The 20,199-nt window shown below is 26.5% G+C and overlaps 3 protein-coding genes across 5 annotated transcripts in view; 1 reads left to right on the top strand and 2 right to left on the bottom strand.

Annotated features, from left to right (window-relative positions):
• The window catches only part of LOC145944892 (putative G-protein coupled receptor No18), a 53,907-nt gene extending 52,645 nt beyond the window's left edge, over positions 1 to 1,262 (top strand). For all 3 annotated transcript variants that reach the window (XM_083053617.1, XM_083053613.1, XM_083053603.1), the window contains exons 6-7: positions 78 to 378; positions 806 to 1,262. In XM_083053617.1, the coding sequence (XP_082909743.1) occupies positions 78 to 378; positions 806 to 981 (477 nt within the window). In that variant the 3' untranslated portion in view covers positions 982 to 1,262. The remainder of the gene's footprint in view (positions 1 to 77; positions 379 to 805) is intronic.
• A 3,521-nt stretch (positions 1,263 to 4,783) lies between these two features.
• On the bottom strand, positions 4,784 to 6,723 carry LOC145944835 (pheromone-binding protein Gp-9-like). The gene is made up of 5 exons (XM_083053407.1): positions 6,633 to 6,723; positions 6,326 to 6,422; positions 5,756 to 5,871; positions 5,287 to 5,398; positions 4,784 to 5,040 (listed from the first exon to the last, which is right to left on the bottom strand). Exons 1-5 carry the CDS (start codon positions 6,678 to 6,680, stop codon positions 4,964 to 4,966), a joined length of 450 nt encoding a protein of 149 aa, XP_082909533.1. The 5' UTR covers positions 6,681 to 6,723; the 3' UTR covers positions 4,784 to 4,963.
• A 1,693-nt stretch (positions 6,724 to 8,416) lies between these two features.
• LOC145944832 (pheromone-binding protein Gp-9-like) lies at positions 8,417 to 10,473 on the bottom strand. The gene is made up of 5 exons (XM_083053398.1): positions 10,344 to 10,473; positions 9,943 to 10,048; positions 9,555 to 9,670; positions 9,074 to 9,188; positions 8,417 to 8,695 (listed from the first exon to the last, which is right to left on the bottom strand). The coding sequence occupies exons 1-5, from the start codon at positions 10,383 to 10,385 to the stop codon at positions 8,508 to 8,510; spliced, it is 567 nt and encodes a 188-aa protein (XP_082909524.1). The 5' UTR covers positions 10,386 to 10,473; the 3' UTR covers positions 8,417 to 8,507.
• Between the last annotated feature and the right edge of the window lie 9,726 nt (positions 10,474 to 20,199).

Raw genomic sequence — 20,199 nt, 5'->3', positions numbered from 1 at the left:
ATATATTAATTATACAACTGATTGCATATTAGTTACATAAAAATGTACATGCGGAATTTTGAATCTTCTTTTGGCAGATTGATCGTGGAAAGAGCATTAAAGTGCAACGTACGGATTGTGCCGAGAGTAGTGTGACGTGTGACAAGCCATCCGAGGAAACCGAACCAACGAGCATGTGCAAAAAATTGAGCACAATTCGAGGTAATCAACAGAGCTGCATCAACAAAGTCGCTAGGGAGACGAAAACTGCGGGTACCCTGGCGGTAGTCGTAGGTGGTTTTGTTGCATGCTGGCTACCATTTTTTATTCTGTATCTGGCAACACCTTTTGTACCTGTGCAGCCGCCGGATGTTCTTATGCCAGCTTTAACATGGCTAGGTAACTTTTTTTTACATATATGTAGGTTCTTTTAAAAAACACGATTATCTTTTTTTATTATTCGTGAATCTCTCTTTCCAAATTTAAGTTTCAATAAATGTCTAAATTATATTTGTTTTAATAATTTTAAAATAAGAACAATTACGTTTCAAATTAAATTTTTTTCGTATAAATTAAATTTAAAGTTCTATTAAGAGAACAGTTTTTATATGCAATAGTCTTCAATAAAAAAATAGAAATAGATATAAACTGAATACAATTTGACACAAATCCATTTATTTTACAGCTTATTTGTATTTTAATTTGTAATTTATTTCTGTAATTCTTTCAAACTTATAATCATATAATATAACATCAATCAGATGATATATTATTATTCTAATATTTTCACGGAATAAAATGATCGGAAGTGATTTTATATGTTTAGGATGGATTAATTCGGCTATCAACCCGTTCATTTACGCCTTCTATTCGGCAGACTTCAGGCTCGCTTTCTGGCGACTAACATGTCGGAAATGTTCAAAGAGTAGACTAAACTTAGATAGTACGAATCGGAAATTACCCGCTCTAGTTAACTGGAAGAAAGATACGTCGAGAACGTGAAGAGCTCCGCACAAGAGTTTCAAACTTGTTCAATTATGTGGCATCTCCGGTACTGGAATTAATATGGTTGACTTGCGTTTATTCGTAACCGCGATATACTAATGAGGAATGATGTGTAGTGTCAGAGCTACATGCGTATAATTTCAAATGTGGGCTTATATCTAATCAATAGCTATTATATGCAATTTTATAAAGTATAAATGTTTCACTACGCACAATACATTGGGATACATATTGAAATAGCTATTCTCAAAAGTCATATAAATATAGAAGACATTCATTTTGTCTGTGCAATATAATTGGCTGTTGCAATTTTGTTCAATGTTTATTAGCGTTAGAATATTTTTATTTGTGATTATATGTTTAATTAAACTAAATTTCTAAAATTGCTATTTATTTAATTTTATATATATATATATATATATATATATATACATATATATGAGTATAACATGTATTAATATGCCTATCATATAGCTTGTCAGGATCTTTTTTTATTAAAGTTTTTTTAAATATCACATTTTATACAATTTGTTGACTGATACATATGATATTTAAATAATACAATAATCCAATACATGAATGTAAGTTAAAATATAACAGATTCGTAGCATGTAGCAGATTCTTCTGACGAAAAATATTCTGATATAAAGTTAGGAGATCCATGTGAATAGTATAATAATAAAATTAAAAAATGTTTTATTTCGCAAGAAAAACAAAATGTACAATGGATATATAAATATACAATAATATGTACGACTGATACTTAATCTGTGATTGATATCGATATCATCTCGCCGCATTTATCAATTTCTCTTCATATCAACATATATGTATGAAATTTTTTTTACGCACATTTTATATTCACCTTTTCAGGAAAACATGCTACATGCATCGAATGCTTTTTATTAATAATTTGCTATTGCAAAATGCGCAGAATTATTTTAATATAATATTATATATACATATATATATATATATATATATATATATATATATATATATATATACTCGTGAAAAAAATTATCGCAACACGTAATTAATATCAAAATTTAGCATAAATTCAAATAAGCGTATCTCCGTGAAAAATTGTCGTATTTCAAAAATTTTTTTTTTGTTTTAAAGGGTAAAGTCTCTACTTTAAGGAACTTTCGTTCGATTTTGATTTTATTCTCTCCTCCTTTCTCCATCCCTTTAAAAAGAGGGACGTGTTTTTTTTCAAAAAATTGCATAGTTTGACGAACTCTACGGAGTGTACTAAATTTTTTCGCAAATATCATCATAACTATCGTAAAATATGGACTTTTCTCTACAAATTTATAAAAAAATTGAATACCGTACGATTTTTTTTCGCGAAGTTACAGCATATCAAAGTTACCTATGCATTTTTGCTTATATATTTAATTACCGCCAACATTAGCATTACCCGATGGGCACTACGGGGAGGTTGCTGATCGGATTTTGCCCATTTCGTGTGTGTGTGTGTGTGTGTGTGTGTGTGTTGGGGCAGGGATATGTGTTCGTATTTAAAATTGTATATTTCTGCTTCGTCTTCGGATGACCTTTTATGGGAAGATGGCTGCATGATTTTGAAAGACTACCAACCAATTTCCAGCAATTGGAACTTTACCCTTTAAAACAAAAACAAAAAAAAAATTTTGAAATACGACAATTTTTCGCGGAGATACGCTTATTTGAATTTATGCTAAATTTTTATATTAATTACGTGTTGCGATAATTTTTTTGACGAGTATATATATATATATATATACATAGAGAGAGAGAGAGAGATTACACAAGAAAAAAATAGCAAGACATTACATTAAAATTTATTAAAATTATGTAAATTTACAAATTATGTGAAAATGAAAAAAATTATTTATAGGTCGATACGAATGTTTATAGAAATAATTATTTTTTAGAAATATCTAACATTTCCTCTCTCTCTCTTTCTCTGTACTAATTAATTTATGGATAAATACTGTGTTATGAATAGATATATTAATTAACAAAGAGTATTGATATATTTAAATTTTATATAGGTATTATTAAAATTTAACAACATTTTAATTAAAGACTGTATGTAGCTATTCTGCGTAATGCATATTCTGTTAGAAAGTAGGAAACTGTGTGTAATGAAGAATGTATATGACTATTTTTAATCTGTTAATAATGTATATAATTTTGGAATATTTTATATATTTAGAAATTATATTTTCTTTTATAATCTATTTTTTAAGTCCTTTTATATATTACTGCTAAATATATCACTTATTCTAATCAGCAAAGAATTTCACATTATATAAATCGAAGAAACATAAGTATATAACTAATAAACCAAAATCTCAATAACAAATTACGTTTATTATTATTTTCATTAATTTAGCATATATTTTGCTTTATCATATTGATGTATGTATATTTTCGCAATATAGTTAGAGTGAATATAATATAATATAATATAATATAAATGTGGAAATCTTAGCAATACCTCTTTATTAAACAAAATTTATTTATATATTGTTTGTATGTATTTGATCCATTAATATAATCAATTTCTATAAAATATTGTATGAAAATAATATATTATACTTTATAGAACCTTTGTTTACACGATTTAACTTATAGTATATATAAAATAGATAATATATAGATATTATTAAGCATAGAGAGATATTTGAAATTAAGATAAATATTTGAAATTTTAACATTTGTATATAATATGCAATAGTTATTAGTTTATGTCCAGATAATTAATAAAAATGTATACTTTGTATGTAGTGACGTATAATCAGAATCTCTTGAGCAGCGTTCTTGAAGATCAATAATTGTGGCGTTAAAATAAAAATAATATTGCAATATTTTCAAATAATAATTAGTAACTATTTTTTATTAATAATTTCATAACGTTATTAATTAAATAAGCAGTTATCTCATATTAAAAAAATTCTAGTGTTACAATTACATAATCAGTTTTCTTTTGTTATAAAATATCGGAAACTGTCTTGATATGAAACAATATAGTAAATGTAGATCTCTTATTTATTATAAATTTATATTAAATACAATTTTTATTGAGTAAAAAAATTATCAACAAATGTATTTTTGTGGTGTATTTTTTCTACACACAATTTGCTGACAAAGATTCTTATTTTGACAAAAATTCTTATCTTGCTTTCCTAAAAGATTTCGGATATAGATATGAAACAGTATCAACATGCTATATGCGAGTAACAACAGACATATTGGAATATTTTCTTGCAAATATTGCATTTTTTAATTTATAGATTTAATATTTATGAGATAAAGTAAGTACGGAAGATACAAAGTTTAAAGAAAAATTTAGTTATTGTAAACTATGTGTGTTTTAATGATATGGAAGTGTATTTCAAATAGCGTTAATGATAACAATTATGTAAGTTATAAGAAATGCAATCCGTGAAAAATTTATGCATTTAATTAATTTTACAACTTATACTTTAAAACAAAAATACAGAATTATATTATAATAAATAATCTTAAAAACACTGCATGATCATGTATTCTTATTAGTCTGCAAAAACAATGATTATATATAGAACAAATATAAAAATAAAAGAATATATATATTCTTTCTCTCTGTTTTTAATTATATTTTCATGTATTTATATAATTTTCTCTTTATCTAAATTATTTATTTATATAATATATATAAAATAGTTTTATGTAATATAAAAACTTGCTATTTTAAAATATAATTGGCAATTATTTTATTAAATTATAACGCACATACACACATACGGAATTTGGGTGTACAAGCAAATTTTATTATTAAAAATTTTATTTATTGTTGTAAATTAATATAATAATTACACATATAATATCCAATTATTATTAATAGCGTTTATTCATGTTCATATTTAGTCCATTAAATCTGTAAGTTTGAAATGTCCAATGTAAAACATGAACATGGTCTTCATAATTTCTAAAATTATGTTCTTCTCTACAGTTTATCTACAGCTTTCAAATAACATGCTACTGCAGCAAAGCTTTTCTCGTATTTATCTGTAATATCTTTTACTGCAACAAAAAATTAGTAAAGTAATGAAAAAGTGAAATTTATTGTAAAATATAAGTAAAGTAAATTATATGTTATGCAGATTTTTAAATTTTATTAGAACATTTAATTAAAAATTAAATATAACTTAATTAATATTCTGTTTATATTTAATGGGTAATATTATAAATATCTTATGCTAACGTAGCCAATAAATTTATATTTATTATAAGAACTAGAAATGTGCATATAATAATATAGGGTTATACCTTTTTCTATACAATCATCCAGAGTTTTGTAAACATTTTCTCCTGGCTGAGCATTTGTTGTATTAGCAAGCTTAGTATGCATCCTTTCTACGTTAAATTCCGATTCTTCTATCTAACATTATTTTTAAAAATATAAATAGAAAGAATAAAATATCGATAACAATTATTTTTAGAAATATAGAAAATATACTTTATTTTTTATGTTTTTAACACAAACTATGTTTTCACATATATATCAAATGTAATGATATATAAAAGATTTCCCTTTAGTTAGAGAAAAACATTATTTTCTAAATAAAATTAATAATTAATATGTTTTAACAAAATAAAAGTGTTATAAGATTATTATATTTTTATATATTTAATATTTAATAATTTTATTATTAGCTAAAAATATAATTTGCAATTTTGAACGTCGTGTACAAAGTGTAACTGATGTCTACAAAACTGTCGTAAAAAAAAAACTTACCAAATTTTCCTTTTGCAATAGGCAATGTATTAAGCAACCATTTTTTCTTACTTTTTCTTGATTTTCAGATTCCTTATGTCTATCATGTATTATATCTCCTATTGTGTATATATCATCTGGAAAATAAATTATAGTATTCAAAAAAATTTATAAATATTTATTATTATCTATTAATTCTAGAAAAAGTTTATATATTTACATAAAAAAATTTTTGATATATGTATAATACATATTTTCCTCTATAGTTTATTTAATTTAAAATTCAGTTATCGAATTTTAGAAGAAATTTAAAAAATCTATGTATCTATACAAATTAAACATCCGAAAATGCAAATAAACAAAGTTTTATTCTTTATTTTTTATTTAATTTTAAATAGTCTGTAAAATAGATTTTATTTCATAAGCGATCTTTCAAAGATATTTGAAATTAAATACTCAATACTGTGAGAGATTAAACATGCAATAAAAATTTTTTGTATGTTTAAAAAATCACTTGTTTAATCAAAGAATTCCTAATTAGGAAAAAAACACAAATTGAATAAAAATATAATGTAAAAATTAATAACTTACTTTCAGTGTTACCGGTTTCAGTCAGGCAAGTGCTGTAGTCTGGCAGATTGGATCCTATTTTCTTATCTACATTTGGATTCCTAGCTAAGATGGCAGGCTAAAATAATATACAATTATATTTTATATAATATTTTAATTTTTTCTTCTTTCTGTACATTATTATATGTTAATCATAATGTTATAATTTAACATTTATAATTTAATTTTAAAAGCTGCAATTAAAAAAATATCTTTATAAAAAAATCTTTTGTTTCTTTAGTTATAGTTTTAATTCTTTCTTTTATATATATAGCAAAATAAGATTTACAATAAATGCGAAAATGATAACATATAACTCGCGCTTCATCTTGCTCATGTAATTCTTGTAACATCTAATTACACTTGTAAAGTACTGTGGAGTGTAACAGCATCGTCATATTTATATTGGCTGCAAATATAAAATGCATAGATAAAAGCATGAGGTCATAGATTGTGTAAACATAAAACATATAATGTAGAAGAAAATATACTAATAATTTACTAATATATACGCTTCTTTTATTGCTGCTAGATATGAGATATTAGAGAATACATATATACATACAAATTCCTTACATATATATACTATATATATGTACCTATATTTGTTATTTTTATTCTTATTACTTTTATGTTCAATTTTTTTAATACAAAAATTAATAGGCATTTGTTTATCTGCGCTTTCCAAGCGATAAATTTCAAAGTTTTCAGGTGACTGATATGTTGGAAATGTTTGAAGTGTAGATTGAACTTGGATGACACACATCGGAAATTACCTGTTCCAATTAACAAGCACGAAGATCGGAAACTTTCACGTACATGAGTTTCGAATTCATCTCATTATGCCGTCACCAAAATTATGTTTATGACTTACGTATTTTCGTTATCTGGAAATTTTATATATTAATAGAAAACGACGTATAGAAATAATATATACATTTATTCAATTTATTTTACATAAAGAATAAGCATTATTTGACTTTATTTATACTCAAAAAAATAGAAAGAGAGAGAATTATATTCTATATAAATATTTTTATATACTTTTTTTTATAAATTTGAATGTAATTGTATAAATGGATTTAAATTGTTTGAATATTTTTAAATGAAGATATGCAAACCTTTTTTGACAAAGTTTATTTTCAAGCAGTTTGTATTTTTACGTTTTGTAGTAATTTATTCGAAGAAAACAAAAATGTAATAAAAACAATATAACGTAATAAAGAAATGAAATGAAATTTTTGCAATATTTATTGGAGAGGATTCATAAAATTTATATTATAATATATACAAAGATTATCCATATTATAAAATATACCTATACATAAATAATATACATATATATATATATATATATATATATATATATATATATAATAAATATATAATATAATAAATATAATATTTTATTAATAATATATATAATATATATATGTATAATAATATAATAAATAATATATCTTTATTATTTTAAATTTACTTATATAATTGTGAGAAAGTTGCGCTGTCTCAAATAAAAGTCTATATATAAAACATAAAATTCCAGAAGTAAAAAAATATTTCGGATTTTTCTTTAATTTCTTATATGATTTTGTAATTATAATACACAAGATTTATCTGATCGACACTATTATAGTTTACAATCACATTATTTTCTTGTTATTAATAAATTAAATCATTATAGAAGCACTTAAATACATAGCGATCGTTCAATTTCAAGATATGCGAGTTACTTTTGGTCTCGTTTCTTATCTTTTGTGCAATATGTATCGAAAAAAACAACTTAACTACATTAAAATATATTAACTTAAAGTGTTATAGTGTTGAATCTTTTTGATTATTCCTATAATTATCTAATTCTTTACGGTTAAATCTTTTACAGAAATACACGATTTTGAGTCGCCAAAACTCAGAATTTTATCCATAGTTAATTTTACGCGACAACGTATAAAAATAGATTTTTTAAACATTTTTATTTTATCCATTTATGAAATAATGTAAAATATTTTAAAAAATAATACTGTTTTTATATTTGCTGTTGTTTTATTACATTAGAATATCAAGAATGTAACATAAGAAGAAAACATATATATTTTTTATTTAAATTGTTTTGTTGAAAGTTTACATTGATAAAATAATATAGACAATGTTCAGTTAATTACATTCAGACAGTTTGTCTTGTTTCTTCATTTTCCTCTATTTTTGCTTCTTCGTGTTCTTCATGTTCTGTTTCTTCATTTTCCTCTATTTCTGCTTTTTCATGTTCTTCATGTTTCTCCAATTTATGTATAGCTCTCACAGCACAAGTAAATAGAGAAAAGCTTTTTTCACATTCTTCCGTAATATTTTTTACTGAAATATAAACAAATATAATTAAAGTTTGTTGAAAAGTATAATATACTTTTATATTAGTTTTATTGGTTCTTTGCATAATATTTTAACACGAATTATATGATCTGTTTTGATTAGCTTACTTAAAACTATAAATAAGCTGAATATAAAAATTAGCGCAAAAATGTATGTATATAATCTACATATATATAAATGTAATATATAAATGTATATATATAAATGTATATATAAATGTAATATATATAAATGTATATATAAATGTATATAGAATCTGAGCTTGTAATCTTCTATTTTCTATAATAATACATCCAATTTTTTATAATTCTACAATAAATTATAAACTTTCTAATATTTATAGTAGATATAATAATAGTTTACCTTCTTTCATACAATCACGCGCAATCTTGTGTGCTTTGCCTTCTCGAGAAGAACCAGATAATGTTTTGCTTAATTTTGCATGAAGTTTCCTTTCATTAATAGTTGAATTTTCCATCTAATATTATAAACAAAAAAAAACAGCAGGCTATACGATTTTGAATATTTTTTCTAATGTAGGTGATTATATATATGTATATACATATGTATATATATATATGTATGTATATGTATAATTCGTAATATATTTATTTATAAAAGTAAAAGCATAACTAAATGTATACCTTTATTATTAAAAATGCAAAATATCAATTTCTATATTACTTTATAGCAGAATAATATTTTATTAACTATATATTGAGCTGACTTTTATATTATAAAATTATTTACTTTTTAAAATAATTTTTAATTTTATTATACAATTAAGCCTCGCATTGTAATATAGTCTGTACATAATAAAATTATGTAATGTATAAAAATTTACCAAATTATTTTTTTTTAATATACATGCGATGGTACAACCCAGATTTCTTGTCTTCTCTTCATTTGCTGGTTCTGCATACACGCCAGTCATTATTTGTTCCTCATCATACCAATCAGCTATAAATAAGATGGAGAATTTAAAAGAAAAGTGCGTATTTCATGTTCTTATCTATGTATTTTATACAGATTTGGCAAATATATATAAACGTTCACTAGCTTGTAGAATTAAAAAGAATTAGCTTATATATAAACAAAATACTAAAAAATTGTGGAGACAAAAATTATTTTATCAAATTTGGCAAAGCAGAATTGATTTTAAAATTAGCCAAAAAATCTTAAATAATAAGCAATCAGAAAATTTTGTAATATTATATGTCATTATACCTTACCATATGTTACATTATTTTCCGTCAAACAAGTCACAATATTGTCCTCGGTAGGTGATATCGCATTTTTGAATTGTTGCTTTATTTCACAATGAGCTAAGTTGGATAACTGAGAAATATGCAATTTTATTTTATATACTATATGAAATATTTTTTTATTATGTTGTAATATGTAAGTCTGTACCAAAATTATGTTAAACATCTGCTACAATTAAATATTATATAATATTTTTCACATATTTTTTATGATATTAATTATTCCTAAATTAAAAATAAATCTTTGTGTGTGTGTGTGTATCTTGATTATATTATTTAATATATCAAAACTTATATACAATTATAATTAATATTATTTTATTTATTAATATATCATTGTTTATATATTATAACAATAAAATTCTTACAGCAAGTCCTAAAACACAGATGCAAAGTATAAAAACTTTCATTTTGCTACGATTATTTCACTTTATTATACACTATTAAACACAGTTTTGGAAAATATTTGCAGCGACTGATGAAATACATCGTATTTATACTTATTACAAATATAAAATGTGTAGGTTAAAGATATAAGGTCATAGAATGTAAGCATTGAATGTGCAACATAAGCAAACAACGATAACTTTTACTAATGATTTTTCAACACAATCATTGCAGTTGATACAAGACAAAACAAATAATAATAAAAGTATTGCTAAATTATAGAATATAAATATTGTATCTTTATCTTTTTGGAAATTTAACATTAATTCAAATATATGTACGTATATATACAAATTTATTATATTATTATATTATACCTATTTATATTTCAAATATAAGAATTTTATAATGTAACATAAGAATAAGCGTAGATTGCAAATTAGTAAATTTATTTCTCTTTTTTATTAAATTATATTATTTTTCTAGAATAATACTAGACAACACACATTTTTTAATTAATATACATAATAAAATTCTGCGTCGGATAGAGTCCACGGAGACAAAATATTGATACTTAATAATTTAAAACGAGTGCAATTTTCACGAATATTATAAAAAATATAAAGCAACTTAAAAAAAAAATACATAAACAGCACATAAATACATTAAATTCACATAGAGCAATAATTTTAATCAAAATTATTAAGCAAAATAAAGTTATTAAGCAAAACAAAGTTATTAAGCAATGATTATAAAGGACTAAACACATTAAAATCAGAACACATTATATGTACCATAATAAAAAAAAAACTTGTGTATTTTATTTATTTATTTATATATTTATTTATCTATTTATTAACCAGCAGCTCACCTTTAAATTCAAAACTAGGAATTTTTTTAAAAATATTTGTTTAATAAATTGTCTAATTATTTTTATCATCACAACTCCATACGCGGAAAACGGTCAACAATACATGCGATACTCAAAAAGTTTGTAGGCTGGTATGCTGATGGTACCATCATAATGTGTAGACAATGTAATGTTAAAATATATGAAAGAATAATTTTTGACTCGCAATAAACAATTAAAAATTAAAATTTTTAAACCGCGGATCCCATACGGCGCGAATTCATTTAACGTATATTAGATCAAAAAGTGTGTACGCTGGTATGCTGATGGTACCATCATAATGTGCATATAATATATAGTTGAAATATATTCAAGATTAATTTTTGGCTTGCTTTAAACAATTGAAAATTAAAATTTTTAAACCGCGGATCCATACGGCGCGGATTCATTTTACGATATTAGATCAAAAAGTTTGTACGCTGGTATGCTGATGGTACCATCATAATGTGCATATAATATATAGTTGAAATATAAACAAGATTAATTTTTGGCTTGCTTTAAACAATTGAAAATTAAAATTTTTATACCGCGGATCCCATACGGGGCGGAATTATTTTACGTATATTAGATCAAAAAGTTTGTACGCTGGTATGCTGATGGTACCATCATAATGTGCAGTAAATGTAATAATAAAATATATGAAAGAATAATTTTTGGCTCGCTTTAAACAATTAAAAATTAAAATTTTTAAACCGAAATCCCCATACGGCGCGGATTCATTTTACGTATATTAGATCAAAAAGTTTGTACGCTGGTATGCTGATGGTACCATCATAATGTGCAGTCAATGTAATGATAAAATATATGAAAGAATAATTTTTGGCTAGCTTTAAACAATTGAAAATTAAAATTTTTAAACCGCGGATCCCATACGGCGCGGTTTCATTTTACGATATTAGATCAAAAAGTTTGTACGCTGGTATGCTGATGGTACCATCATAATGTGCATATAATATATAGTTGAAATATATTCAAGATTAATTTTTGGCTTGCTTTAAACAATTGAAAATTAAAATTTTTATACCGCGGATCCCATACGGCGCGGATTCATTTTACGATATTAGATCAAAAAGTTTGTACGCTGGTATCCTGATGGTACCATCATAATGTGCAGTAAATGTAATGATGAAATATATGAAAGAATAATTTTTGGCTCGCTTTAAACAATTGAAAATTAAAATTTCTAAACCGCGGATCCCATACGGCGCGGATTCATTTAACGTATATTAGATCAAAAAGTTTGTACGCTGGTATGCTGATGGTACCATCATAATGTGCAGTCAATGTAATGATAAAATATATGAAAGAATAATTATTGGGTCGCTTTAAACAATTGAAAATTAAAATTTTTAAACCGCGGATCCCATACGGCGCGGATTCATTTAACGTATATTAGATCAAAAAGTTTGTACGCTGGTATACTGATGGTACCATCATAATGTGCATTTAATATATAGTTGAAATATATATAAGATTAATTTTTGAACTGTTTTAAACAATTGAAAATTAAAATTTTTATACCGCGGATCCAATACGGGGTGGATTAATTTTATGTATATTAGATCAAAAAGTTTGTACGCTGGTATGCTGATGGTACCATCATAATGTGCAGTCAATGTAATGATAAAATATATGAAAGAATAATTTTTGGCTCGCTTTAAACAATTGAAAATTAAAATTTTTAAACCGCGGATCCCATACGGCGCGGTTTTATTTTACGATATTAGATCATAAAGTTTGTACGCTGGTATGCTGATGGTACCAATATAATGTGCATATAATATATAGTTGAAATATATACAAGATTAATTTTTGGCTTGCTTTAAACAATTGAAAATTAAAATTTTTATACCGCGGATCCCATAAGGGGCGGATTAATTTTTCGTATATTATATCAAAAAGTTTGTACCCTGGTATGCTGATGGTACCATCATAATGTGCAGTCAATGTAATGATAAAATATATGAAAGAATAATTTTTGGCTCGCTTTAAACAAATGAAAATTAAAATTTTTAAACCGCGGATTCCATACGGCGCGGATTCATTTAACGTATATTAGATCAAAAAGTGTGTACGCTGATATGCTGATGGTACCATCATAATGTGCATATAATATATAGTTGAAATATATTCAAGATTAATTTTTGGCTTGCTTTAAACAATTGAAAATTAAAATTTTTATACCGCGGATCCCATAAGGGGCGGATTAATTTTTCGTATATTATATCAAAAAGTTTGTACGCTGGTATGCTGATGGTACCATCATAATGTGCAGTCAATGTAATGATAAAATATATGAAAGAATAATTTTTGGCTCGCTTTAAACAATTGAAAATTAAAATTTTTAAACCGCGGATCCCATACGGCGCGGTTTTATTTTACGATATTAGATCATAAAGTTTGTACGCTGGTATGCTGATGGTACCAATATAATGTGCATATAATATATAGTTGAAATATATACAAGATTAATTTTTGGCTTGCTTTAAACAATTGAAAATTAAAATTTTTATACCGCGGATCCCATAAGGGGCGGATTAATTTTTCGTATATTATATCAAAAAGTTTGTACCCTGGTATGCTGATGGTACCATCATAATGTGCAGTCAATGTAATGATAAAATATATGAAAGAATAATTTTTGGCTCGCTTTAAACAATTGAAAATTAAAATTTTTAAACCGCGGATCCCATACGGCGCAGATTCATTTAACGTATATTAGATCAAAAAGTGTGTACGCTGATATGCTGATGGTACCATCATAATGTGCATATAATATATAGTTGAAATATATTCAAGATTAATTTTTGGCTTGCTTTAAACAATTGAAAATTAAAATTTTTATACCGCGGATCCCATAAGGGGCGGATTAATTTTTCGTATATTATATCAAAAAGTTTGTACCCTGGTATGCTGATGGTACCATCATAATGTGCAGTCAATGTAATGATAAAATATATGAAAGAATAATTTTTGGCTCGCTTTAAACAATTGAAAATTAAAATTTTTAAACCGCGGATCCCATACGGCGCGGATTCATTTAACGTATATTAGATCAAAAAGTTTGTACGTTGGTATGCTGATGGTACCATCATAATGTGCATATAATATATAGTTGAAATATATACAAGATTAATTTTTGGCTTGCTTTAAACAATTGAAAATTAAAATTTTTAAACCGCGGATCCCATACGGCGCGGATTTATTTTACGATATTAGATCAAAAAGTTTGTACGCTGTTGTCTGCTTGGTACCAAAAGATTCTGTAATCAATGTACTATTAAAATGTATAATCGATGAATTTTTGGCTCGTCTTAAAATATTAGAAATCGATATTTTTTGACGCGGACCCTGTGCGATGCAACATTATTTTATGTATAGCAAGTTAAAAAATTTGTACGCTGGTGTCTGTTTGGTACCAAATAATTCTGTAATCAATGTACTATTAAAATGTATAATCGATGAATTTTTGGCTCGTCTTAAAATATTAGAAATCGATATTTTTTTACCGCTGATCCTATGCGACGCAACCTTATTTTATGTATATCAAGTTAAAAAATTTGTACGCTGGTGTCTGTTTGGTACCAAAAGATTCTGTAATCAATGTACTATTAAAATGTATAATCGATGAATTTTTGGCTCGTCTTAAAATATTAATAATCGATACTTTTTTGACGCGGACCCTATGCGACGCATCCTTATTTTATGTTTATCATATTAAAAAATTTGTACGCTGGTGTCTGCATGGTACGAAAAGATTCTGTATTCAATGTACTATTAAAATGTATAATCGATGAATTTTTGGCTCGTCTTAAAATATTAGAAATCCATACTTTTTTGACGCGGACCCTATGCGACGCATCCGTATTTTATGTTTATCATATTAAAAAATTTGTACGCTGGTGTCTGCATGGTACGAAAAGATTCTGTAATCATTGTACTATTAAAATGTATAATCGATGAATTTTTGGCTCGTCTTTAAATATTGGAAATTGTTACTTTTTTGACGCGGACCCTATGCGACGCATACTTATTTTATGTTTATCATATTAAAAAATTTGTACGCTGGTGTCTGCATGGTACGAATAGATTCTGTAATCATTGTACTATTAAAATGTATAATCGATGAATTTTTGGCTCGTCTTTAAATATTGGAAATCGATACTTTTTCCGCTGACCCTATGCGACTCAACCTTATTTTATGTATATCAAGTTAAAAAATTTGTACGCTGGTGTCTGTTTGGTACCAAAAGATTCTGTAATCATTGTACAATTAAAATGTATAATCGATGAATTTTTGGCTCGTCTTTAAATATTGGAAATCGATACTTTTTACCGCTGACCCTATGTGACGCAACCTTATTTTATGTATAGCAAGTTAAAAAATTTGTACGCTGTTGTCTGGTTGGTACCAAAAGATTCTGTAATCAATGTACTATTAAAATGTATAATCGATGAATTTTTGGCTCGTCTTTAAATATTGGAAATCGATACTTTTTACCGCTGACCCTATGCGACGCAAGCTTATTTTATGTAAATCAAGTTAAAAAGTTTGTACGCTGTTGTCTGCTTGGTACCAAAAGATTTTGTAATTAATGTACTATTAAAATGTATAATCGATGAATTTTTGGCTCGTCTTAAAATATTAGAAATCCATACTTTTTTGACGCGGACCCTATGCGACGCATACTTATTTTATGTTTATCATATTAAAAAATTTGTACGCTGGTGTCTGCATGGTACGAAAAGATTCTGTAATCATTGTACTATTAAAATGTATAATCGATGAATTTTTGGCTCGTCTTTAAATATTGGAAATAGATACTTTTTCCGCTGACCCTATGCGACTCAACCTTATTTTATGTATATCAAGTTAAAAAATTTGTACGCTGGTGTCTGTTTGGTACCAAAAGATTCTGTAATCATTGTACTATTAAAATGTATAATCGAAGAATTTTTGGCTCGTCTTTAAATATTGGAAATCGATACTTTTTACCGCTGACCCTATGCGACGCAACCTTATTTTATGTATATCAAGTTAAAATATTTGTACGCTGGTGTCTGTTTGGTACTAAAAGATTCTGTAATCAATGTACTATTAAAATGTATAATCGATGAATTTTTGGCTCGTCTTTAAATATTGGAAATCGATACTTTTTACCGCTGACCCTATGTGACGCAACCTTATTTTATGTATAGCAAGTTAAAAAATTTGTACGCTGTTGTCTGGTTGGTACCAAAAGATTCTGTAATCAATGTACTATTAAAATGTATAATCGATGAATTTTTGGCTCGTCTTTAAATATTGGAAATCGATACTTTTTACCGCTGACCCTATGCGACGCAAGCTTATTTTATGTAAATCAAGTTAAAAAGTTTGTACGCTGTTGTCTGCTTGGTACCAAAAGATATTGTAATTAATGTACTATTAAAATGTATAATCGATGAATTTTTGGCTCGTCTTAAAATATTAGAAATCCATACTTTTTTGACGCGGACCCTATGCGACGCATACTTATTTTATGTTTATCATATTAAAAAATTTGTACGCTGGTGTCTGCATGGTACGAAAAGATTCTGTAATCATTGTACTATTAAAATGTATAATCGATGAATTTTTGGCTCGTCTTTAAATATTGGAAATAGATACTTTTTCCGCTGACCCTATGCGACTCAACCTTATTTTATGTATATCAAGTTAAAAAATTTGTACGCTGGTGTCTGTTTGGTACCAAAAGATTCTGTAATCATTGTACTATTAAAATGTATAATCGAAGAATTTTTGGCTCGTCTTTAAATATTGGAAATCGATACTTTTTACCGCTGACCCTATGCGACGCAACCTTATTTTATGTATATCAAGTTAAAATATTTGTACGCTGGTGTCTGTTTGGTACTAAAAGATTCTGTAATCAATGTACTATTAAAATGTATAATCGATGAATTTTTGGCTCGTCTTTAAATATTGGAAATTGTTACTTTTTTGACGCGGACCCTATGCGACGCATAATTATTTTATGTTTATCATATTAAAAAATTTGTACGCTGGTGTCTGCATGGTACGAAAAGATTCTGTAATCATTGTACTATTAAAATGTATAATCGATGAATTTTTGGCTCGTTTTAAAATATTAGAAATCGATACTTTTTTACCGCTAACCCTGTGCGACGCATACTTATTTAATGTTTATCATATTAAAAAATTTGTACGCTGGTATCTGCATGATACGAAAAGATTCTGTATTCAATGTACTATTAAAATGTATAATCGATGAATTTTTGGCTCGTCTTAAAATATTAGAAATCCATACTTTTTTTACGCGGACCCTATGCGACGCATCCTTATTTTATGTATATCAAGTTAAATAGTTTGTACGCTGATGTCTGCTTGGTACCAAAAGATTCTGTAATCAATGTACTATTAAAATGTATAATCGATGAATTTTTGGCTCGTCTTAAAATATTAGAAATCCATACTTTTTTGACGCGGACCCTATGCGACGCATCCTTATTTTATGTTTATCATATTAAAAAATTTGTACGCTGGTGTCTGCATGGTACGAAAAGATTTTGTAATCATTGTACTATTAAAATGTATAATCGATGAATTTTTGGCTCGTCTTTAAATATTGGAAATTGTTACTTTTTTGACGCGGACCCTATGCGACGCATACTTATTTTATGTTTATCATATTAAAAAATTTGTACGCTGGTGTCTGCATGGTACGAAAAGATTCTGTAATCATTGTACTATTAAAATGTATAATCGATGAATTTTTGGCTCGTCTTTAAATATTGGAAATCGATACTTTTTACCGCTGACCCTATGCGACGCAACCTTATTTTATGTATATCAAGTTAAAAAATTTGTACGCTGGTGTCTGGTTGGTACCAAAAGATTCTGTAATCAATGTACTATTAAAATGTATAATCGATGAATTTTTGGCTCGTCTTAAAATATTAGAAATCCATACTTTTTTGACGCGGACCCTATGCGACGCATACTTATTTTATGTTTATCATATTAAAAAATTTGTACGCTGGTGTCTGCATGGTACGAAAAGATTCTGTAATCATTGTACTATTAAAATGTATAAACGATGAATTTTTGGCTCGTCTTTAAATATTGGAAATCGATACTTTTTACCGCTGACCCTATGCGACGCAACTTTATTTTATGTATATCAAGTTAAAAAATTTGTACGCTGGTGTCTGTTTGGTACCAAAAGATTCTGTAATCAATGTACTATTAAAATGTATAATCGATGAATTTTTGGCTCGTCTTAAAATATTAGAAATCGATACTTTTTTACCGCTGACCCTATGCGACGCATCCTTATTTTATGTTTATCGTATTAAAAAATTTGTACGCTGGTGTCTGCATGGTACGAAAAGATTCTGTATTCAATGTACTAGTAAAATGAATAATCGATGAATTTTTGGCTCGTCTTAAAATATTAGATATCGATATTTTTTTACCGCTGACCCTATGCGACGCAACCTTATTTTATGTAAATCAAGTTAAAAAGTTTGTACGCTGTTGTCTGCTTGATACCAAAAGATTTTGTAATTAATGTACTATTAAAATGTATAATCGATGAATTTTTGGCTCGTCTTAAAATATTAGAAATCCATACTTTTTTGACGCGGACCCTATGCGACGCATCCTTATTTTATGTTTATCATATTAAAAAATTTGTACGCTGGTGTCTGCATGGTACGAAAAGATTCTGTAATCATTGTACTATTAAAATGTATAATCGATGAATTTTTGGCTCGTCTTTAAATATTGGAAATCGATACTTTTTACCGCTGACCCTATGCGCCGCAACCTTATTTTATGTATATCAAGTTAAAAAATTTGTACGCTGGTGTCTGTTTGGTACCAAAAGATTCTGTAATCAATGTACTATTTAAATGTATAATCGATGAATTTTTGGCTCGTTTTAAAATATTAGAAATTGTTACTTTTTTGACGCGGACCCTATGCGACGCATACTTATTTTATGTTTATCATATTAAAAAATTTGTACGCTGGTGTCTGCATGGTACGAAAAGATTCTGTAATCATTGTACTATTAAAATGTATAAACGATGAATTTTTGGCTCGTCTTTAAATATTGGAAATCGATTCTTTTTACCGCTGACCCTATGCGACGCAACCTTATTTTATGTATATCAAGTTAAAAAATTTGTACGCTGGTGTCTGTTTGGTACCAAAAGATTCTGTAATCAATGTACTATTAAAATGTATAATCGATGAATTTTTGGCTCGTCTTAAAATATTAATAATCGATACTTTTTTGACGCGGACCCTATGCGACGCATCCTTATTTTATGTTTATCATATTAAAAAATTTGTACGCTGGTGTCTGCATGGTACGAAAAGATTCTGTATTCAATGTACTATTAAAATGTATAATCGATGAATTTTTGGCTCGTCTTTAAATATTGGAAATTGTTACTTTTTTGACGCGGACCCTATGCGATGCATACTTATTTTATGTTTATCATATTAAAAAATTTGTACGCTGGTGTCTGCATGGTACGAAAAGATTCTGTAATCATTGTACTATTAAAATGTATATTCGATGAATTTTTGGCTCGTCTTTAAATATTGGAAATCGATACTTTTTCCGCTGACCCTATGCGACTCAACCTTATTTTATGTATATCAAGTTAAAAAATTTGTACGCTGGTGTCTGTTTGGTACCAAAAGATTCTGTAATCATTGTACAATTAAAATGTATAATCGATGAATTTTTGGCTCGTCTTTAAATATTGGAAATCGATACTTTTTACCGCTGACCCTATGTGACGCAACCTTATTTTATGTATAGCAAGTTAAAAAATTTGTACGCTGGTGTCTGGTTGGTACCAAAAGATTCTGTAATCAATGTACTATTAAAATGTATAATCGATGAATT

Source organism: Prenolepis imparis, unplaced genomic scaffold, assembly GCF_030444845.1.
Source record: "Prenolepis imparis isolate NDT839.2.m4 unplaced genomic scaffold, iyPreImpa1.0 SCAF_1, whole genome shotgun sequence".
Taxonomy (NCBI): domain Eukaryota; kingdom Metazoa; phylum Arthropoda; class Insecta; order Hymenoptera; family Formicidae; genus Prenolepis; species Prenolepis imparis.
This window is presented reverse-complemented; position numbering and strand designations above follow the sequence as displayed.